Genomic DNA, 23992 nt, shown 5'->3' with positions numbered 1-23992 from the left:
TAACCGCGCTGGTGAACGAGTAAAAAACGTGTAGAGAGTCTCCAAACCTGTAGAGGCGCTGTAGAGACGCAGACTTTTTTANTCGTTCACCCGCGCGGTTATTTTGAATAGACAATAAGAGCATTTCTTCGTCACCATAACAATCATTATTAAGCTCATAAAGCTTATCAGTTATGCATCATCCTTTTTTCCTTAACTCCTTTTTTATTGCTTTTTTTTTTGAGAACACAGATCTTGATGAATAATGATTATGTGATGGTTTCTTTGTGTTTGCATTTTGAGAAAATGCTTTAAAATAAGGAACTTGAATCCAATTCCGATTCTGCTCAATTCTCAAAAGTGAATATTTGATTTTAGCGAATTCAAATTAAAAATAGAGACACAGAGGAATTATTGAGAGGTTCAGAGAAAACATTTGGAAGTCATTTGAAACTATTCTAGGAAAAACATAGAAATTTTATAAATTAACTGAAATTTTTCTATACTTCATAGTTTTGACCAATGAACAATTTTTATTCTAAATTGGATTTTTATTTGCCTTGCCAGTTAAGAAATCGAATAGTTTTTTTTTGTTTTCTAGTTTCAGTATTTGTTATCCGTTCGTTTAGTGCAATCTGAAGTAATATTAATTCATTTATTTTGAAATATTTAAATAATTAATTGCAATTTTCAGTAGAAAAGTACCGTATATCCTTTAACAGAAGCCCACCCACATTTAAATTTTGAACCTATATATCTAAGTTCTGGTGAAAGGTATCACAAAGTGATCAACTAACAAAATATTTATCATTATTTCACAAATATTTTGTCAGTCAACCACTTTCTGATGCCTTTCACAGGAATCGAGATAATTGAGCTCAAAGAGGAAATACGGAAGCTATCCAATTCAAGCTTCAAGTTTCCTAGTTGTCATTTCGAAACTCTGTTGACTGGAAACTGATAAAAGCCGATTCCGTATCATCTTTTTTAATGTCATTCAGCCTTTTTTGAATATATTCCAGTCTTCTCAACAAACAAATTGTGTAGGTGGGACGTCAGAGGGGGAGGAAATAAACGTCAGAATTCTGTTAAGTAGATAATCGTATCAAAGAAAAGAGCTGATGAAGATGAGTCGCATGTTGTCTACATTGAATTCTGATCATTTGGTGTTTTTGTAGAGTTCTAGGAACTCTCTTCGTTTTTGATATTTTCAATCATAACTGATAAGATATGCAATTTATTAAAATTACGAAAATATTGAATATCAAGTGCTATAGTTTTACTCTTTGCAAAAAATTGGCACATGATTAAAAAACCCAAAAATAGAAAATGAAAAGACGTGTTTATTTTTTTCTCATGACATATTAACGACGATGCAGATTTCCCCATTATTTGTTTCAATGAGAATTACAATGAGAAAACCTATTTTTGACTCCTGAAATTCCTAGAACCTTGTGATTTATTCGTTTCTTCGAACCCCTGGACTCAATTAGTCAGAAATCATGCGTTTCTGGTTTCCGCCACTACTTCTCTCTCTCTCTCTCTCTCTCTCTCTCTCTCTCTCTCTTTTCTGAATCATAATTATTTTGTATTTAATCCCAATGATCTTCCTAAAAATAAGAAGCTATCAAATGACATTTAGCTCTATCTCTCTCCGCAAACAGTATTATTCTTCGATCTATTTTCCTTTTCCAGTCTAATCTTCTTATTCACGTCTTCTGAATCAGCACGTCTTCTCCATTTCAGATCTGAAAAGCTTCTTGAAGTTTCCAACATCCGTGTTGAGAATCCTTGTAGCAATTTAGATTTGTAAAATTGAAAACAAGAATTATAATGACATCAGATTCCGTTACTTAATTGCTCTTTCTCTCTTTGGATTTCATTCTTCCCCCATTCAAGAGAAACCCGGATTATTGAAGAAAATCCAAATGAAATTGGATATTTTATTTCAGAAGCGAAGCAGTTTCTCTTATTTTGTATAGTTTTAGATTTGCATGTTAGATGTTTTGAGATATTATAGTGGTACAAAAAACGGAGCTGTGGAAGAAAAACACCGGTTGTCGAGGCCAAAGGTCCCACAACGAAAACTACCGTAATCTAACAGTATTTCTATTTTCTGGAATAATTATCTCGATTTGTACTGCTTTTCGTCGAGTTTTATTTTATTTTTCCCAAAAAAAATTCAGATTATTGTAGTTGTCGTTGTGGGACCTTCGGCCACAGCCACCGACGTTTCTCTGACACATCTTCGATTTTTTAAACCAGAAAAATACTTTTCTAACCTATCACAAATAGAATTTCCACTGCCTTGCTTTCATGAACCCCTTATCTATTCTCCATTCTCCACTCTTCAATAGTTTCCACTCTTCCTCCTCCACCCCCGTTTCCTTATTAACCACATGGGTATAGTGGCCGGCGCAAACCCGGTTTTTGTCGGTACATGCCCTACCCTTACCCCCGTCGCCTTACTGTCTCCTTATCGCTTCTTCGGCTTATTAGCTAAGATCAAAGTGTAGTATCTGTTCTTATCGTATTAACCTACGGTATACGCTCGAATGAGTGTAATAAAGGTTATGTGATTTTTGGAACCTAGGAAAGACTCGGGGCTTGCTCCGACTTTCCAAGGGTCGTCCCGGCGTTGCACTGCTGCCGGGCTCGGCCCAGTCCCCGTGGGGACAACAAACATTTAAAAGTGCTTTCACAATGATGTCTTTTCATACTGCGATATGTTCCAATACCACTTTCATTGTTTTCGAAAGGATAATAGAAGAGTCACACACTTTAGTGAAGTAAAAATTTCAGATTGTTTCATCTGCGACGAGTTTAACAAACAAGAATCATTCGTATACCATAAACACTACAGAACCCCTTAACTTTCAACTTTGAGCCAACTTATCTCGGTTCCTGTTAACGATATCAAAAAGTAGTCAACTAACAAAATGCCACTGATAATATGATGAACATTTTTCCGTGGACTTGTTTTTCGTACCTTTTACTGGAAATGAGATATATGAACAAAAAATTGACGGTTTCAAGTTTTCAGCTTATTCAATCCAAGACATTATCTGGGAATTTTGAGCAGTCCGGACATAAAAGAAAAACTATTCTGCAAAAAACGGGAATACATAATCTAGAAGATCTTTATTTTATAGTCCCTCTAGGTGTATCCCATTCCCATGTGCGAAAAACACTGCAAGGATTTTAATCGAATGTTTCAAATCCGCTGAATAAAAAACTAGATGATGTGTTCTAGCAGTTCGTTTTATTCGAAAATCACGTAGATCAAAAGAAATTTCCCCTGGGAAATCCATTCGATCATATGAAAAATCTTGAACGAAAGAGTCTCTTAATTTAAAACAAAAAAGCAGAAAAGGGGCAGAATAAGAAGAAGAAACAAAATTTGAGATTCAGGAAGTGATTCAGTTTTTCCTTTAGGATAGCGTACTTTCTTTTCTTACTCTCTCCTCCCTCTTTCAACTCAATCCTACTGTAATCATTTGTCTATTCACAGTGTCACGTCATCTGACTTTTCTCTCTTCTCTCACTACCCAATACTATTTCCAATCAGCGGCTCTTCTTTTTCTTGTAATTTGGCGGATGCCTTCTTCAGAAAAAGAGCTTCAAGCGGATGCGTTGGAGCTCTCTCCGCAATTATCGTCAGAAGACTTCTTAGAGAATTCGCAATTCAATTCAAGAGAAGAAAAAGAAGAGAAAGAGTTTTCCTTTTTCTTACTCATAAATACTTTGTTAACTCAAACTTTTTATTATTTTACTTCATCTAAAATTCTTCTTTCATCTTCATTCGCTCTCTTCCTGCCCGTTTATAGTTTTACGTCATTTGAGAGTTACTTTTTATAGCTTTCAACAAAAATAATGGAGAATATGTCTTCATTGATTTACAGTATTATTCTGGTACAAAAATGTGTGGAAGAGAAACGCCGGTGGCCGTGCCCAAAACTTCCACAACGGCAACTACAGTAGCCTAGTTACGGTAGTTGTCGCTATGGGACCTCCGGCACCGGCTGCTGGTGTTTGTTACCCATAGTTCACACTTTTGTGTAAGAATATTACCGGCAACGATTGACCTTAAAGTTTTTCTTTGGAAAAAATTCTGGGAGTCTGAAAATTTGTTTTTTTTTCAGAACTATAATATTTCTCTTTTGTTGTAGTTGTCAACTACAGAATATGAGTTATGCTCTTGTTTTAAGTTTTCTGAAATTTTTGGGTTGCCGAAAAGCGTACAAACGGCGAAAGACAATTATTAGTAATCGACCCATAATAAAAACATAATTTTAAAGAAAAATATAAGAAAAAAAAATCATTTTTCAAAGATTTTATGATTTTTTTCTTCGTTAAAGGACATTTTACGAAGAAACGTATTTTTAATATACTGTCCTATCAGTGATGATTGCCTTTTATACTTTTTGTCAAAAATGTTTCCTATTTGCTAAAAGGCGAAATTATAGCCAATTATAGCCATTATAGCCATTATAGCCATTATTAAACGTTCAGCCGCCGTTGATACGCTTTTCCGCTACCTCCGCCTTATTTGTGTAGTGATCTGAAATAAAACATCTCAAATCTATTTTCCTGTTCCATGATTAATATTTCTGTTTTTCTTTTACCTGGAACCGTTTTTTTATTTGTCTAAACTTTCTTTACGGCATCATGTTCCAGACATAATCAATTTTCTCCCAAGAGAGAAACAGAATTCGTCAGGGAGTACAGGAAAAAAAATCAGTTTGTTACTCATGACGAATTCCCCAATCAGTCTTGTCTACCATGGCATAGTTTTGCTCATGTCTGTGTTTTCAGAGATAAAATCTTTAAAAATTTGAGGAGAAGGCACTTGGTAGGCACTCGAAATCTGGTTTGGGATTTCAGAACAGGTTTTTGGTTTGGAAAATTTAACTCAGTTTTCTCAAAAGTTCGGTGAATTCGAATTCCGATTTGGTTTGAAGAGAAAAAGACCAATAGTTTAATTAACTTCAAGCTTTTTTTCGATTTTCATTTCCTCAGCGAGTTAGAAATTTTAACAAGAAATACACTTCCCTGTAATCCTATATATTGAGTTTAAGCTTTTTTATTGAATATGATATCATTCCTACCCTCCCCATCACTTTTTTGATCAAATTGTATCCTCAAAACGAAATAGACCAAGCGGAACTTTTCGATTAAATTTTGTGGACGGGCACCCACTTTAGTATCTGGAAATTCGATATTCACACTACTTTTTGTACGTTCTTGCACATTTTTTTTTGAAAATCTTCCTTCTTTCAAATTTTCAGACATCTTTTTCTTCTAATCCTTCTTGTTTTGTTTTCAGACTAGGCTACTTTCTAAGTGGTAATTAGGGTAACTTCCCTTTCTGACTCTTACGGAGGCGTTCCCAAAAGAGGATAAAGTCATTAAGAAACAAGGCAATTTGAGAAAGTCTATGTTTTTCATTAATATTTTGATCCAAGTAAGATTATCTGGATTTCGTTGAACTGCCAAATATTTATAACATTAAATGGAAAGGCGAAGATTTTTGATTCTATTAGGTTGATAAGAAAGTTTCTTTCTTTTTTGGCAAAACTTTTGATCAAATTTTTCTCAATGCGGAGGGAGCTAGATCAATGAAAGTAACATTAGCATCAATAGTTGTCTGGCAACGCTCCGGTAATTTCTTGATTCCATCGGCCCAGAACGAGGAGGGCTGCGATTGAAATAGTGGGACTACTCCTTTTTCGTGCCATCTTTTCACTTAAAGTATTCTCTATCAAGATGACGTTAAGGAGCTCCAAAATATTACTTTTCCTGAAGGGCAAGGTCCGGAGAATACGATGAGTGCAAAATAACAATTCAGCCAAAGGTCATGAATTTATGGCTGATCCCTCTATTCACAAGCGATCTCGCATTGCCGCACTGGAAGCAAACTTTGGTTTGTTCTCCTCTTTTGATTAGACTGTCAAGTTCATATTTTCTAATTATGAACTACACAAGGTGACAGCTATTGTGGTACCTTCAACTAAAACTTTGACCGACCATCAAACTCATAGCATACCTATTTTTAAGGAAAATTTAGGTTCTTGGACGTCCAGAGCTAGCTATTTCTTGGCAATCAACTGACCCTTCCGCACATTGACAGAGTAACTTACGCACTTATCATCAACTGTAATGACATCATCCAGCCATTTGAACGTGCGAAGAAATGATAGGTGAAACATACCCATGTCTACATGACGAAACATATTGTAGTCCGGAAAACACGGTGTACGAATCAACCCAGATTTTGTCTTTGCCAAGAGACTTCGCTCCGGCCACAATACTTAGTTAACTAGAGGACAATGCCTGTGACATTTTACAAATGGTTTGAAATGGATGCACCTCCCCGGTTTTTAGCAATTGGTGAAGATCCGACTCACTAGGCCGTTGGCATCTTTCAAACTGAACTCTATTGTTTGGAATTCCTCAAACAAAAGGCAAATTGTAGGCGATGACGGAACATGTCCCTTATATACATCCACAATTTTCTTCCAAATACCAGCTGTTTGAAGACCGAATAAAAATAAAAATATAATCAAGTTGCCAATGTGCAGTCGGATAAGGACTAAAACAATCGCCATTTCTTCAACACGAATAGAGATGAAAATTCGAAAATCTAGGATCTAATAGCCACTGAACACAGCTCTCTAACAAAAAAAAATTGGCCCGCTAAACCAGTTGGAGCGCCAGATATCGATCCTCAAAAACAACTCTGCCAAAAAGAAAGAAACTTTCTTATCAACCTAATATGATGGATTCTATGACATTATTTTCTCTTAACTTGTATAACTTTTTTGCAAAAAATATAAAGAAATTATTGCAAAAAGTATTTTTTTTCAGCATTGAACCAAAAAAAAAGTACACAAAAGTCATAATCAGCAATCAACACATTTTTTACATATTCCATGAGATTTTTGAAACAAAGGTAGTATTTATTATAAAGGTAGTATTTATTATTCGAAGACGAACAATCAGAACTGTGAAAGAGAAAAAGAGAAAAGCCGGTTGCCCTAACTGAAGGTCCCACAACGACAACTACAGTAACCTAAAAAATTTTCCGAATTTTTTTTTCTCGTTTTTACTGCTTTTTGTCGAGTTTTCTGTTATTTTCCCCATGTCCCCGGAAAAGTCGCAAAATACAACTTTTCGACGGTGAAAAATTGACTGAAAATATAAAGAAATTGAGCTTAATAGAAATATACTTTTAGGTTACTGTAGTTATCGTTGTGGGACCTTCGGCCACGGAAATCGGCGTTTCTTTCCTTTTTTAGTTCCAGAGTGTTTTGTTCGGTAAGCAATTTTTGATATTCGTATACGTATACGAGATCGTATGAACGTTTTGTTAGTTGATTATTTTTAAATATTTTTCACAGGAGCCGAGAAAAATTGGCTCAACTCTAACAGTGATTTTCCAACTCCACTTTTTCTTCTTCTCGGAAACTTCCTTGTCCATACGTGTCGAAACATAACCAAAAAAAAAAATAAAGAAATAGTTGCCATTGGTTTCCATGTTTCACATAAACCTGTCACTACAGTTTGAGAGATTTACGGCAGTATCCATGACTACTGTTTGGTATAAAACAAAAGAAAAGGATGACTTGACATCGTCGAGCCATCGAACCCTTCTTCAAAGTTTCCTTACTCTTCCTTCTTTTGAATTATCTAGGTCTGCTGAATGCAAACCGGAAACTATTTTTATCACGTGATTTTTCATGCAAGCGAAGTAAAAAGCAAAGAATGTGGTCCACAAAATATAACGCGGTCTTCGGAAGATGTGACGTCTTCTTTCTTTTCTCCTCTTGAAGACCAATATAATTTGCTTCGGAACCCTTTGCTTGTGCATCCTAATTCAAATGCCAAACTCGGCAGACGAGAGATCTACTTTTGCTTCTTCTCTGAAAACCCTATTTCTTGCTTCCTTTTCGTCTAACACCTCCAAAACGAAATATCCTTTCCGAAAGCAACAGATTTTTGTAATTTTTATAACTTCTAACCGCAGTTAAAGTTCCGAAAAACATTTCGAAAGAGTGACGTGGGTCTCATCCGGCATCTAAATCAACTCTCTATTCTGTGTTGAAAAAATAGAAAAATCTTTCTTCAGTGTAACCAAAGAGTCCTCCAAGATTTCGACTTCGCAGTTTTTTCTCACTGCAGTGAAGTTTTCGATTAATCTTGAAATGTGACTGAGACCCGGAAATTGAAGTTTGAGGCGGGAAAAGTTCGTTTGAAAAACGAACGAAACTCATTAAATTCAGTGTTTCTTGCACAATCAAGACATTCCAATTTCCCATCGTCACGAATCCCGCCCCTCTTAGTATCTCATGGATCCATAAAAGCCTCAGATTTTCAACTCATCAAATAGTTGTCACTATCGTTTACCCTTTACACAAAACGAGTTAATCATTATTAAACTTTTGTTTTCAGAATCAGTTACTCGCTGCTCGTACACATCGGCGAGTCTCTGTGTTCCAAATGGTCTCTACAAGAGGGGTACTCCTTTTGCTGTCATTGATGGCCGCAGTAGCCGCATTTGGTCTCTTCTCGAGGCCTGCACCAATCACCCGAGACACCATTCGACCACCACGCACCAAACAAGGCTCGCTCAAACTGTTCCCCCAGGTAAAACTATTTAGCGAACTAACATCCACTTCAACAACACACTTCCAGGCGGAGCATCTTTCCTCGACGCTTTCAATCTGATCTGCCCAATGCGTCGGCGACGCAGGAGTGTGTCTGAAAACTACAACGACGGTACCGGAAGTCTCCTGGGCAGAACAATGAATCACTGCTGTGAGAATGGCTGCGAATTCACCGACATCTTCGCGATCTGCAACCCGTTCGGATAAATGCCTTCCCATGTTGCCCTCTAATTTGAACTACATAATAAAACATTTTCTTTGCTTTCTATATCAGCCAACTCCATCTTGCGCCCGCTTGTCACTTTCCACCACTTTGTATGTACCCCGTCATCAAGCTTGTTGGGTTCTAGATCTCATAAATGTTTCGTTAACAAAACTACGCGTTGTGTTTCCAGAATTTTGTTGTATGTAATCATAAAAACGAATTCAATTTTAACATTTATCGCGAAGCGATGTAACAATGAAATTGAGACTTAGACTTCTTGTTGAACTGGTGGTTCGTAGTCGTCTGGGCGGTCAACCTTCTCTCCGTCGGCTCCAACAGTGATCGAGTCTCCGTGCAAGTCATGGAGTCTTCCGAGGTCGATCTTCGGTCTCTTGATGATCTTAACCTTGCGGATGTAGACTTCTTGGAGTGGGTAGAGCTTGGAGCAGGTCTTCTCGATGTCTTTTCCAATGGAGTCTGGAATCAGCTTGCTGACAACCTCCTTGAGGTCGCATCCAGTCACCTGCAAACATGAAAACAGTAATCAAAATAAGTTGATAAATAACATACCTCCTTCTCGATGCAGGAGATCATCTCGGAACGGATCTTGCGGATCTTTGAGGTCTTGGTGTAAGAAGTCTTTTTGACTTGGTTGGCAGACTTCTTGGTGAAGGCGATGACGAAGACGCGAAGGGTGTATCCATCGGTGGTCTTGACAGCGGTGTTAGCCTCGATAAGAGTGTGCCACTTCTTGACGATGGAGCACAACTTGTCGTGGGTCATCGACATAGCGTGGAAGTTGGTGAGGACGTTCTTTCCTTGGACATCTTCAGCGATGAGCTTGAACTTTCTGAAGTCAGCTTCAGAGTTGTTCAAGTCTCCGAGGGAGACCTCGAAGACACGTCCCTTAAGTCCTTCAGAAGCGATCTTGGTTCCTTGGGTTCTGTTGATGAGGGTCTTTCCAACCTGAAAAAAATAATTAAAACGAATAATGCAGACAGAATAATACCTGACGGGTGTTGAACATGTTTGGAGCCTTGATGTCATACCACTCCTTGCGAGAGAAGGGGTCCACGGCCTTCTTCTTTCCTCCTTTCTTTCCCATCTTGTTATTGTTCTTTCCGACCGCCATATTTGAAGCGGATTGATACCAAGCTGTGTCTGAAATTAGGAAAATTGGGTGATACTAGGACAATACAGGTGAAGCTGAAGTACAGTCCGAAGATAAGAACAATTAATACCCAAAAGAAATTATAATTTTACTTTTTTTTAATGCATTAATTCTTCGAAATTTATTTGAAAAAAATCTTAATAAAAAAATTATGTTCAAAATCCAGCCCGGCAGTAACGGTCGAAAAGTAGGAAAATCCCAAAAACTTTTGTGAGTGGAGAGAGATGCGAAGCAAGTGTACGCTGTACACTCCGCTCGACGCTCCACAATGCGGTTTACCGTAGTCTCGGCGCGTGAGGGGCAACTTCTCAAACAGGCTCTCGTTTTCACTCGTTCGAGCGCTTACTCCAGACGTTTTCTGGTATTTCTAGAAATAGAAAGAAATCTGAATTATAAATGCATTTCCTACTGTAATTTAATACAAATTTCGGCTGACTAAACCAGTTTTCGTTACAACTGTAGGCCAAGTTTTGACTCCCGTCGATGGATGTTCGCGCCAAAATTTTGAGCGTTCGGCGCCAAATGTCTCCGTTTTGTTAAAATTGAAACCTTAAATCCTTTTTTATTCTTCTGATAGGCCTATCAGGTGTATAACTAGCTAGGAGATCCATCAGCTTTCGCCTGTCTTTGTTGGGAATCGATAAAAACACGATTACAAGGCGTCCTTTCTGCGCAGCAAACTTTCCTCATGAATGCAAGCAGTGCCTCGTTGTTCTGATTTAAAGCCAAAATAATTTCAAAAGTTTTATTTTCAGTGTAAATATGACTAGTCATCTAGACGACGAAGCTATCATCCCCATGGTCTCAACCCTTCTCGGCACCGGAGGAACCCTTCCGACGCCGCCAATCAGAACATACAGTCGGGAACGAATGATGGAACTGAGAACCACGAAAGCAAGCATGACGAGGCCGGAAAACCTTTCAGAAGATTACAATGGGTTAGTGTCATTGCAAGAAAAGATGTGAAAGTAAATTACAGCGAGGATGGAAAATTTTCTCCCTTGAAATGGCTTGAGCACCGATGGGAAATTGAAGGGATCAAAAATCGTCCTATGTCGAAAAAAATTGATTCGCTATGCGCTGGCGCTGACGAAAATACGGGTCTTTCTCCACAACGGAGAGCATTTATCGGTGGCTGCAAAGCACCAAATGATGACAAAGCTCGAGACGGTATCCAAACAAGCGCTAGGTTAAAACCATGTACTGTATTCTTTAGGAGAATACGAAAGATTGGGAGGTCATGGGAAGAATTGGAGAAATGGAAGCACTGGGGGCGCTGATAAGTTTGCTCCTAGAGGAGCTGACTTTAAGACGTCATTCGTAAGTGTTCATGCATATCACATAATTGTATCGTTGGGTTTCAGCAAAAAGGAGGGCAGCTTGATAGGGGCGGTGCTCGTGGGACTGAGTGGAAGAAGGAATCGGTTCGAGGCGCCAAGTTCGGGTCAAGACGAGAGGATCGTATGAATAGTGTTAGCGGCAGTGAGAAGTTGCCTGAATGGGCTGATGGGCCGACGACTATGGATGATATGATCGAGCTCCGCGGATTTGATGAGCCAAAGAGTGAGAAGTGATAATATCTCATTTATTATATTTTATCGTTTACAGAAGGCAAAGCTAAGAAAAATCCAAAGGAGAAGAAGGAGAAAGAGGTAAAGCAGCCAGAGGCTACGGAGTGCGTTGCATCTCGCCCTTCTTCTACGGGAGTGAAAACTGCTGAACCTTTCGATGATCCAGCAATCGCCTACTCGTCCGGTGGTGGAGCTCTCCCTGCGACGGATCAAGAGCTGGCTGCTCTTTTGGGATGCCTCGACATTCAAAAAACTTCTCGGAAGACGGACAGTGAAGACATGACGATCACTCAAAAAGGCGACGACTCCGCAGGCGGTACTAGTCGCCTTAGTCGATTCTTCGGAAAGAAAAGCAAGTCTCCAGAACTGGACGCCATTCTTGCTTCTGCTGGGGGAGGTAATGATGAAAACATAGCCAACCCCATGCTCGCTAAACTATTTGGACATAGCGGTGGTGATAACAATGCATCTTCTTCTGGACATAGTGACATAAAGGGAGGAATGAGATTGGAGGATTTGGAGAAAGGTGTCGAAACGAAAGAACAACCCAAGGGAAGTCCACTGCAGGATCCGTCTCAACAGGCACAACTGATGCATCATCTTCAAAAGTTCGCTAAGCAACAAGCCGAAGCTGCACAACATATGCAACACCACAGACAGGCCACACCACCAAATGTTGGCCCACATCACCAACAACAGATGCATCACCCAATGGTTCATACAGGAATGCCGATACTCGCTGACCCAGCTCTTCTTGCCAGCTTTGCTCAAAACCCTTTAGTTCTAGACGCATACGTTGAGAACCAACTCCAGGAAGCTATCAATGCTGCTGTTCGTGCAAATAATGGACAACAACTTCCAGCACAGCTCCGTAAGTTCGAGTGTTATCTCTACAGATCAAAAGTTTAAGTCAAATATTCCAGGTGAACAATTGAGGATGGCATCGATGCGCAACAAAGCATTCCTTCAGTCGCAAACTCTCACATTTGTAACTTTACAACAGCACCAACAAAATCTCCAGCAGCATCACCAGCAACAACAGCATCATCAACAGCAAAAAGGCCGTACCCCAGCTATGATTCCTGCTTCAGTACAACGCCAGCTTCAAAAAGGTACTTCGAATGCCGAGCAGAAGAAGGAAAAGTCTAGCCAAAGCCCACCGGAAGGTGGTCAGGAAGGTTCTGATGCTCAGACTCAATCAGATGCTGCAAATCATTTGAAGAAGTTGCAAATGCAACAGAACTATGCTAACATGGTTCAGGCTATGAACTCAGGAGTTGGTTGGCAACGGGGAAATGGTGCTGTCAACGGTCAGCAACAACAGCTTCCACCAAATGTGCAAATGCTCATGCATCAGCAACAGCAGCAAGCGCAAATGCATCACATTAAAATGATGGTGTCTCGTGCTCAACAACAGCAACTCCTCATGGCCAAACTGGCTCATATGCAACAGCAAGCACAGGTCAGTTATCAAAGTGGTGTTCTTTTTATTAATGAATTGTTCATATGCAGATGGCTGGTATGCAAGAGAGACAAGCTTCTAGTCACAACCATCACCAACAGCAAGCGATGCCTTCCGAGCTTTCCCAGGTGAATAGTAGTAACAATTTCAGTCTTAACTAATCCATCTCAGGTCGGACCCATCCAAACGCCTCTCGAGAAGTTGCTGGCAGCAGCTGGAGTTCAGGGTTCCCAGTTCACAGGTATTTTTTGAAGTCTCATAAATTTTTCATGTAATCTTCAATACAGGATCTGGTGATCGCATTCCAACTTCGGCTCGTCCAATGTCACTTGAAGATCTCGAGAAGCAATTAACATCAGTTCCAAAGTAGAACGTCTTATGTGTTTCCCAGTTTGAAAATAGCAGTGTTCTTTGTTCTTCATACCCCTTCACATATATTACATGTTTATCGCTTACCATCCAAGAAGCGGGTACAAATAGTCATGTATTCGTATTGTTTTGCTTCTCTCTTGTTCATGTAATCCTATCTTTTTTTTGCTCCCCCCACCCCTCATGTTTCATCAAATTCGCTTTACCATCGCTATTTGCTTTGATTTTCTCTAAAGATATCAAAAATCGAAGGAAACAGCGGGGTGTCTTCCATGTTTTGGCGTCCAATCGTAGTTGGTTTATCCAATTCTGGATCTCATAATTTCTCCCCGTAATAAGTTTGTTTCTTTTCTTTTTCATTTTTTCTAATGATGTTCCACTTTTTTTTGTTATATTGACGACTCTTCAACGTGTTTATTGATCCCCCCGCTGCTCGAGTAGTACTCGGTAGTAAAGCGAACTCCTCTGACTCCAGGTGCCTTGCTCCGGGTTCACAGGATCCCCCATTTCTGAATCATTTCACTTTTCCCTTTCCCCAAAAGAAAGCCCAGTCTTTAAAGTTGTCTATAATTGAACACTATGTTCACTCCTCATGTTTTCCTGTATGCTGGTTTTCCACTTGTTCCTCCATGCACACCCACATCCTTCCAAATCCCTTTTACGAAAATGGTTGTATAAAAACTACCACAGAGACTTTCTAGCATCCTTAATGGTTGTAAAAAAGATCTCTCCAAAGTAGGAATAGTTTTACAAGGGTACACTCATTTTCTTTTCCGTCTCTTTCCCCCATCTCAAATGAATTGTCACCGAATTTTTGTACATTGCAAGTTTAGTGTCGACAAATTGTAAGACCCTAAATTATCGTGCTCTTTTCCACCTTTTCCTTCTTAGCACACTTTGTGCTTCTTTTTTTGTAAGCAGTTTACCACTTTGTTCCAACTTTTAGCAGGTATATTTCGAGTTCTTATTTTAGAAGGAAGAATTATGCTCTGTGAAAAAGATTCGGATATGGATTAAATGAATGATTGGAGATATGAAAATAGTTTCATTATCACACATTAACAATGAACAATGAACAGCCGACTCGCACTCTCAGTTTCATAACCGGTAGAATATAATTCTGGTACAAAAAAAACGGAGCTATAAAAGCGAAAAAAGAGTGACCGAAGGTCCCACAACGACAACTACCGTAACCTAAAAATACATTTCAGGATTAATTTTCTCGATCTGCGTTTTAGGTGAATTTTTCCACAATTAAAAGTTGTTATTTTCCGACTTGCTTGGCGGAAAAATAAATAACGGAATACTCGAGAAAATAAATCCTGAAAATAAATAATTTTGGGTTACAGTAGTTGATGTTTTGCAATTTGTAGTAAAAAGAGGGCGCATACTGTGACCATGTGGAATGACAGACATTATACCACTACAGGGATTAAAGGTTTCAGTTTTGACGAGTTCGTGATTTTTCGCAAGTTGATAAAATTATGTTATCACGTTGGAAAAAACTACCGTCGGATGAATACAGTACCGCATTGTGCGCTCGAAGTGAATGCAATTAACAAAGAGGTGACGGGAGGTCGTTTTCGACGGTGTTCTACAGAATCGTCACACTGTCTCTCTACTCCTCGGATGACCTTTTGTCTCCTCCTTTATAATATAAAAAGAACTTACAGGACAGACACCACTGTTCTATTTTTGTTCCGTTGTTTGTTTTTTTCATTGTTTTTTGACACGATTCAGAATCAAAACGCTTCGAGAATTGATATGATGAGTTGATGATTTGAAAGCCAGAACATCTTTTTCTTAATCCCTATTGAGCATGATGAGAAACTCAAAAGTTTCGTTATCATGTTGCCCTCTCTTCCAAACTCTTGTTAACATTCTGTCAGTTTTGGTGTGAATTGATGATAACATCAATGAGAGAGTGTGATAGAAATAAACAGACACAGACAGTCAGAAAACCCATATCTTTTCTCTTCTAATTCTGTAGACCAATGTCTTGAACAATATACGAGAATGACACTTTCGACGGCAGTTTTTCTCATTTCACACTTTTTAGAATGGGGTATCTTTCAATTTCGTAATTCTAAAACGTTCCCTTCTTTTGAAAAGTTTTCAATCATTTTGGTACTCCATTAGAATTGTTAATCTAGAAAATCATGAAGACATTTCTGGAAAGGAAACTGAATATTCCACGTTGTTAATGTCTCTAATTCCAATTGCTATTCACCTCGACGCCAATCAATTCTTCCTTATCAAATTCTCACTCCATTAAAATTTTTGTGGAACAAAAAACCGATTCTCTCTTTTTTCCCTCGTTTTCGTTTTCACACTGTTAGGAAGTCAAATGAAGTCAAATTTTTTAGGAGACTGATCTCTTTTTCAATTATTCTAAATTTTCAATTATTCTGGTACAAAAACACCAGAGCTGTGGAAGAGAAACGCCGGAGACCGTGGCCGAAGGCCCCACAACGACAACTACCGTAACCTAAGATATGTTTTTAGTTTTTTTTCTGTGGGACCTTTGGCCACAGCCACAGGCGTTTCTCTTTCACAGATCCATTTTTTTTTGTTAATACTTATACAGAATTCCATAAATCCCGAACGTAGAGAATTTTTTCTGAAAAGAAGAAGAAGCTTATTGAAACATCGAATTTGGTTAGTTAATATATTGGGAAATCAAATAATTAAAAAAGAAACACAGAAAATCATGACAAAAGTGGAGAAAACAACTATGACAGTGAGAAAATCAATAAAAGAGCTTGTCTAACAAGCTCTGTGAGATCAGTGTTTATCATACTTGTAAACGGGGCTCTGGTGGGTCTTCGCAGGCTCTGCCCTAGTTTCTTTTAGAATTATTATTTTTGACCCGATAAATTAGATATTATAGAACTCGACGAGTACTGCAAAATGGTACTATTTGAAAAAACTTCATCTTGCCTATGGTGTAAGTTACAAGACAAAATGCCGCCGAGCAGAACCTTGCTCTGTTTTTTTTTCTGCCCGTTCTGTCTATAACTTTGTTCATTCAAAAGATACAGTTTTCCGAATCAGATCATTTTGTAGTACTCGTCGAGTTCTATCCTATCTGCTTTAATTGGTCCGAAAAATTTATTCTAAAAGGAACTTTGACAGGACCTGGTTTACAAGTATGTGGCTCATAATGGGGAGATTCTTGACCGAAGAAACAAAGTTGCAATATTTGTGAGATTCTCATTTAGTTCATATAACCTAGTTCATTGAATTTGGAACCATCGCATTGATTAAAGGGATAGATGGTTATCAAAATTGGCAAGTCTTTTTTAATTAAAACGATGGAAACAAATGTGGTTCTTTTTTTTTGGAAACCTTGTTCTCTTCTTCTCTTCTTCTTCTTCTTTTTCTTCTTTTTTCTTTCCGTTCCGTTCCTATTCTCTCCTTCACTCACATCAATAAACGCTTTCACAATCACATTTCAGCTGACCCGATGAGGTCGTTCCTCTTGATTCTGGCATTATGCCATTTGGCTCTTTCTTGTACACTTTGCCCTTTTCGGATACCTCCTAGACCTAGACCACTGGATCAGTACAAATTGCCAAAAGTCGGTGGAAAACAATTTGATTTGGAAAAAATGCCGAAATTTTGTAACGCATCGAAACAGTTGCCTGTTGGAGCCGAGTGTCGAGCTCAATTTGAGCACATTTTCTGTTCGGCAGATCGATTGACAGGTTGGTTAGAGAATTTTTAGGAGAAAGGAATTTGAAACCTTCTTCAGATACATTCAGCGGATGTCAATCAATTGTTAACAAATCGTTGAGTGAGCAAGAGCAATGCTCCAAATGTGCGTATCAAAAGGCTGATAATAGTTGGGTGATGAGATGTGAGTTTATCAGTTTTCAGCTATTTTAAAAAGTTTTATTGATAATTTTAAAAAGTTTTATTGATGATTTTAAAAAGTTTTATTGATGGATTTTAAAAAGTTTTATTGATAAAGTTTTATTGATGATATGATATAAAAGTTTTATTGATAATTTAAAGATACCAAATTTAAGGGTTCGACTCGTTGGGAAAGCCAGCTGCGGGAATTACAGAAGGCAATTATTACTGGCTTGGAGACTATGAATTGTGTACTGTACTCAGAGAGTAAGATTAGTTGGATCAACCATTTTTAATCTAGTTATTTCAGTGAGAAATCTTTTGATGGTCAATATTGTCGAATTGAAATGGAAGTTCCCGATGCTGGTGTGGAATCCGGATGTCCACAAACTGATCCGTTGTCAATAATTCTTGGAGTATGCTTCCCAGCTGCTTGTTCTGTTCAAGATTTGGCGAAAGTTTCAGGATGTTAGTTTTCAAAAAATCTTTTGACAAAAATGTCATCAGAGGCACTGAGAGATCATTTCAAAAATCGGTTCACAAGAGATCACGATACCGTAAAGACTGTAATATAAGGGCCCCTTAACTTTTAACTTCGAGCCAATTTTTCTAGGTTCTTGTCAGAAATATAAAAAGGTTATCAACAAAGTGTCACAGGTTTTACGGTAGATAATCTAGATATTTCCGAGCACAGTTTACAGGAATTGATTTAAAACAACTAACAGTTGATATTTGACGTCTGATTTATGATTGTTAGAACATAATTCACCTATTTTCCAATTTTAGACTTTTGGAACGTTTTTTTTAATATCATGTATTTTCAGTGTACCTCCCATACAATCTAAAAGTAGAATGTGAATCCCAAGGTCGTTGGTCAGCCATAACCATTCTTCTGCTTGTTTTATTCGCAGTTTGGTTGGTCCCACAAGCCGTTTCTACCATCCAACCACATCTGAATGATTCCGTTCTTCATTGCTTTTCAATTTCTGAAAATGCAAAAAGAACATTCTCGACGCGACGAGATTCTCCTCATCTTCATGTTGTTCATGGTCTCGAATTCCTTTTATTTTTCACAATTGTTTGTGGAATGGTCTACACTTCATGCTTCCATATATTGGTAAAACGAAAAAAAGATTCTCAAAACAAAATTCGAAATTTCCAGAAAACGTTGCATTTTCTTTCGAAGGCGTTTCATCATTATCAATGCATATTGTCAATAACTATTCGTACCAAATCGATGGACTTCTTGCTCTATCCGCATTTTATACAACTTACATGCTTTTCGGGACTGTTCCAACTGTGAGATCAGCTTTGGAGTCTGTGGCACAGAGATTAGCAAGGTGGGAATTTTATGAAAAACATTTTCGAAAGTTTAAAACCTAATAAATTCAAAAATCGGAATTTCCGGAATTCGGAATTTTCCAAATTTTGAAAATTCATATATTCGGAGATAGAAATTTGAAAATTCAGAAGTTTGAAATTTAAAAAACTAAGAAATTCAAAAAGTCTAAAAATCTGGAATTTGGAATTTTCAAATTTTGAAAATTCAAAGTTTCTTAACTTCAGGAATTTGAAAACACTGATATTTGGGAATCTTGGAATTCGGGAATTCAGAAACTCAGCTATTCCAATATTAGAGATTCAAAAATAATGAATTCCGAAATTCTAAAACACTTAAATTCTGAAATTCCTAATTCTCAAGTTTGGAAATTTTGAAGTGGAGAAATTCTCGAATTCCCAAAAACTCGGATTCCGGATTTCAAAAATTTCCCAATCTCTCGATTTCCGAAGTTCTTAGCTTAATTCTCGCCCATCTTCTCGGATTCAAAAATAATCTAAAAATAACTTTTCTCGCATTAATTTTTGCAAAAAAGGAACAAAAATACTTATTGAATTTCTGAGTTAACAAATGTTTGTCTTAAGTCACAGTAGTTCTAAATTCAGAGTTCTGGATATTTAAAAAAATCTTCAGACAGACTAGAAACAATATTTTAAAAAGTGTATGATGCGGTATTTTCAGATTCTGGCCTGCCTATATTTTCTGTGTAATCTTCATGTACACTGTCTTCCCGGGAGTCTCATCTGGACCAATGTGGATTCATACAGATACTGTGAATCGTTGTGAAGGTGGATGGTGGAAGAATCTGTTGTTTATCAATAACTGGTTCAATGTTACTGACACTTGCGTTGATCTTGGATATGTGATTTCACTCGAAGCACAATACTTTTTGATTCTCATCCTCTTTATCTACTTATCTTCCAAATTTGTCATGATAACTCAGGTTTCATTTTCTCCCCAAATTCAGTCTAGATATTTTGTAAACGTTCAGATTGTGGTCTACCTAATTTTCGGATCATCCATCGTTTTCTCATTTGTCCGAGCCTATAGACAAGATCTCCCACCTGCTCCGATGCTCACTTTAGAACCTGAACCGTAAGTTGAACCCCTATTTGAAACAGAAAAATAAGAAATTGTTTAAGACTGGAAAAGATTTATGCAGTATACGATCAACTGATGCTCAGTCTTTTTGCTAGAAGTAGCAGCTATTGCTTGGGATTCATTTTCGGAATCGGATGTGCAACTGCATCTGAAGATCTTAGAAAAATGGGATTACGATATGTAAGCGATGAATTTCAATTCTTTCATTCTCTTGATATTTTATAGAGATGGCATGCAATTCTAGCAGTTGCATGCATTGCTTCTGGAATCTTCCCATTCGTTGGAGCATTCCCATATTCAGCTTGGAACTGGTCATCCAATTTCAGATTTATGAATGCATTGTACGCAGCTTTTCATAGACCAATGTGGTCTTTCTCTCTTCTTTCTTTCGTCTATCTTTGCCATCACGGAGCATTCAGTTAGTTCTTTAAAAAATTTCTGAGTTCATGAATAAGTTTAGAATGGATCAATGCTCTTCTGGAATGGCGTGCATTCACTCCACTTTCTAAAGTCACCTGGGTTGCTCTTGTTGTCGCTGAACCCATCATTCTCTACTTTTTCTCATCCCTCAACAAGCCTGCTTACGCAACTCATTGGAGTACGGTAGGTCCTTTTTTCTCTCTTTTTGGATTTTCTCGCGCGCGGCATTCGTCAGAGGGAGAAGAGTGAATAATTGATGAAAAGAAAGAGAAAAGTAGAAGAGAGAATCAGATTGATGTGTGATTGGCATGACACTCTTCCCGCCAAAATAGAAGGCTTTTTGTTTATTCATGCAACTCTTCCTATCTTGAAATTTGCGCCGACATTTGAAAGTTCTCATATTGAGAAGACACCTGAAATTTTCGGAAATCAAATTTAGTAATACGGACTTCAAAAAAAATCATCTCTAATGGTAAATGCATAATTTTTTGTGTGATAAGTGGCTGAAGTGAGACGAACACCTGATTGTGAGACTATCAGAGCTATGAAAACTAGGAATAATTACTTTCAAAAACCATTTCTTTTGGAAAAATGCTAAATTTGTTGTTTGCTAAAAAAAATGAAAATTTTTGAGAAGACTTCAATTCAACGGTTTGAAAGATTTCCGTAAAACCTGTTATATAAGTGCCCCCTAACTTTCAACTTTGATCCTATTTATCTCGGTTCCTACGAAAAAAATCAAGAAGTATTGTCAACTGATAAAATGTTTATCATAATCAGAAGTATTTTGTCAGTTGTAAATACTATCTATCAGTCGTAAATAGTTTTTAATACCTCTTATATTAGCCGAGATGAACCGGCTCAAAGTTGACAGTACGGGGGCTTTTTTGTTGTAAATTTTACCGTAGTTGAGGTTTCTGGAAACTCTAACGTTTCGGAAAATATGCTGTCAACGGTTGTCTTTAAAAGTATTGCATCTTAAACCAAGGCTTTATTATTAAACCTGCTTTCGTACTGTAAAATCTGTAATAGAAAGGCCCACACACGGTCAAGTTGGGGCTCAATTTTCTCTCAAATCCTATGCAAGATATCAAAAATGTACCAACTGACAAAAAACTTCTGATATCATGATAAACGTTTTATCCGTGGACAACTTTTTTATAACATTGATAGGAACAGAGATAAATTGGCTCAAAGTTAAAAATTCTGGGGCCCTTCTATCACAGGCTTTACGGTATTCTGATCTCTCGGTCCCTTTCCCCAGTCCTTTTACAAAAATTTCAATTAAAAAGATTGGAAAAAAGTGAAAAGACAAATGTAGGCTGCCCAGGTGCAAAAAGGTAGGTTGAATGACAAATCAACAATCTCAAATGACCCGCGAAATGTACTCTCTCTTTTTTGACACACATTTTCCATTTGCTTTTGGTCATTTAACACAGGTGTTCATTTTCACCCTAAATTGTTCTTTTTTCTTTCAGCTGTACACCGCTATTTCGGCCGCACTTCTCTCCTACATGATTGCGATTTTCTTGGATATATTCGTGACAAGACCCATCAGATATCTAATTTATCCGGAACAAATGCATCGATATGCACAAGCACATACACAGGAACAACAGAGAGCAGCAGCGGTTTAGAGAAAAATAGGAGAAGAGCAACAGATGACAACGGGTTGAATTGGAAATAGTTTATTTTTTAAATGAAATAATTAGAATCGAGCTTGTGATATTTTTAACGATTGTGATAAAAATAAAGTTTTATATACGAACTATGAAAATGAACCATTTGATATGAAAAAAATTGTTCTAGTTTAGAACTGCCTGACTAAAACAGAACGTTCAAATTACAGGGTGGCCCACAATTAGCCAAACTGATAAAAACGGGTGTATATTTAGACATGAGCATCTCTGAAGCACGAACATTGGTAGAAATATCATTATACGTTTGATTCAAAGCTACTGAAATTTTCAAAGCAATTCCTCATGTCTAGGTATTGTTATGATGTTCCAAAGATAAACGGTGGGCAAATAACCATTTGCTGCCAGATCATTTGCTACCGGATCATTTGCTACCAGTGATCAATGGCTACTAGTTATCATTTGCTACCAAATGATCATTTGCTACCGGTGGTATGTCTCCACTATATTAACTGCCATTAAACAAGAAGCCTGATGTTGAACATAAACTGGCAAATGGACAATAGGATAGGATCTGACAAGTTGATAGTTAGGAACAATAGTTATATGTTTAGTTGATATGACACAGGTTCTATGTTTTCTCCAGATTTCAAAGACACAACTGATATGAAAGGTACAAGTTGCTGTGTGTGAATACTGGGGCTTTTATGACACAATCCATGTCTTACAGTACAATACATGTCTTAAAGTTGTGCCTCAATACTGTAAATTTTATTGGCTCCCTTGTTTCAGGCGACTTCGGGGGGTACAACTCATTTCATTTAGGGGTACAACACTCGTGATTCGGGGGTACAATTTTTCTGAGGGAGTTTCTGAATTCCTGAATTTCAGCGCTTGAAAATCTCAGAATTCTTAGCGTTTCAGAACTTTGGAATTTTGGAATCTGAGAATTTCGGAACTTCAGAACAACTAGACATATAACAATTGTTCCCAAGTATCAACTTTTCAGATCCCATCCTAATGACCATTTGCCAGTTTGTGTTTAACATCAGGCTTCTTGTTTCAAAGCAGTTAATCTAGTAGCGACATATCACCGGTAGCAAATGATCCTGTGGTAGCAAATGATAACTGGTAGCAATTGATCACCGGTAGCAATTGATCCGGTAGCAAATGATCTGGCAGCGAATGATTATTTGCCTGAACGGTGTAGTGTTTCTTGCACGCCGTTGTGATTCTCATGATATCAAACAATTTTGACAATCGATAACTCAGCTCAAAGTTGATCAAATAATTTGAAATTTAGCCAGTTTAGTGGTGAATTATTTGGGTTTTTGTACTCCAGATTTGAGCCGAGTACAATGCTTTATTCAAACTTTATGCTAGTACAAACCATTGGACGGGTATTTATGCGCCACCCTATAGAAGAAGTAAAATTTTAGTTTTGAAAGAATCATCCAAGCAATATGTTGCGGATATTAAACTGCCAATTTGAAATTTTGAATTTTTACAGTAATCCATAGTCCCCTGGAAATTTACTAAATTTCCAAAAACAGGGCGTTGTCTCTCTCCCGTCGGTGTTAGTTTTTTATGCGCTCTGACCTTGTCACCACCTCAATTTCTCATAAAAAAAGTTGTTGCGAATATAAAAGACTGTAAAAAGAGTGTGCCGCCTGTCCCAGTGTATGTCCTCGAATTGTCCATTGTTTTCATTATGGGACTCTTTCTTTTCACCTCTTCCGACTGCTTTATGGATACGCATGCCGACGGATTAGAGGAATTTTCTCTGTCTCTTCATTCCGGTATACGAGTTGTTCGCGGATATAAATCACTTCGAGTGGTCCGCACATAGGAAGGTATAATAAATATCAAAAAGAAAACTGTCATTTTCTTTTTTTATACAAAGGAAAAAGTGAACAATAAAGGTTGCATAAGTTACTGGGAATGGGAATAGTTGGATTTCCAGCTGATGACTCAAATTGGCGGTTTCGCTTGTGATAAATGTCTTGTGATAAATGTCCATCTGTATTTGAATTACGAAATTTCGAAATAACGAGCTTTTGATCTACCGTAAAGCTTTTAACAGATGGGTCCACACTTATCAACATTGAGCTCAATTATATCATTTCCTATGCAAGATATAAAAAATTTGTCACCTGACTAAACATTTCTGATATTATGATAAACCGTTTATCAGTTGGCAACTTTCTCATATCTTTG

At 37.7% G+C, this 23992-nt stretch overlaps 4 protein-coding genes across 4 annotated transcripts; 3 read left to right on the top strand and 1 right to left on the bottom strand.

Moving 5' to 3' along the window:
- Positions 1 to 8478: 8478 nt before the first annotated feature.
- Positions 8479 to 8852, top strand: Cbr-ins-17 (the record flags this gene model as incomplete). The annotated part of the gene is given in 2 exon segments (XM_002642066.1): positions 8479 to 8625; positions 8640 to 8852. 2 exon segments carry the CDS (start codon positions 8479 to 8481, stop codon positions 8850 to 8852), a joined length of 360 nt encoding a protein of 119 aa, XP_002642112.1.
- Positions 8853 to 9118: 266 nt separating this feature from the next.
- Cbr-rps-1 lies at positions 9119 to 9982 on the bottom strand (the record flags this gene model as incomplete). The annotated part of the gene is made up of 3 exons (XM_002642067.1): positions 9119 to 9373; positions 9421 to 9816; positions 9860 to 9982. The coding sequence occupies 3 exons, from the start codon at positions 9980 to 9982 to the stop codon at positions 9119 to 9121; spliced, it is 774 nt and encodes a 257-aa protein (XP_002642113.1).
- Positions 9983 to 10783: 801 nt separating this feature from the next.
- Cbr-ifet-1 lies at positions 10784 to 13424 on the top strand (the record flags this gene model as incomplete). Its single annotated transcript, XM_002642068.1, has 9 exons — positions 10784 to 10959; positions 11001 to 11191; positions 11238 to 11341; positions 11386 to 11584; positions 11630 to 12463; positions 12516 to 13054; positions 13105 to 13182; positions 13226 to 13295; positions 13342 to 13424. 9 exons carry the CDS (start codon positions 10784 to 10786, stop codon positions 13422 to 13424), a joined length of 2274 nt encoding a protein of 757 aa, XP_002642114.1.
- Positions 13425 to 16889: 3465 nt separating this feature from the next.
- On the top strand, positions 16890 to 21775 carry Cbr-ndg-4 (the record flags this gene model as incomplete). Its single annotated transcript, XM_045243945.1, has 10 exons — positions 16890 to 17130; positions 17178 to 17282; positions 17455 to 17545; positions 17589 to 17746; positions 18103 to 18577; positions 19299 to 19712; positions 19760 to 19898; positions 19944 to 20136; positions 20179 to 20321; positions 21617 to 21775. 10 exons carry the CDS (start codon positions 16890 to 16892, stop codon positions 21773 to 21775), a joined length of 2118 nt encoding a protein of 705 aa, XP_045096377.1.
- Between the last annotated feature and the right edge of the window lie 2217 nt (positions 21776 to 23992).

The sequence above is a fragment of the Caenorhabditis briggsae genome (assembly GCF_000004555.2).
Source record: "Caenorhabditis briggsae complete genome, chrIII, whole genome shotgun sequence".
In the NCBI taxonomy this organism is placed as follows: Eukaryota; Metazoa; Nematoda; class Chromadorea; order Rhabditida; family Rhabditidae; genus Caenorhabditis; species Caenorhabditis briggsae.
The sequence above is the reverse complement of the archived record's forward strand: the minus strand, read 5'-3'. Positions and strand labels throughout refer to the sequence as shown.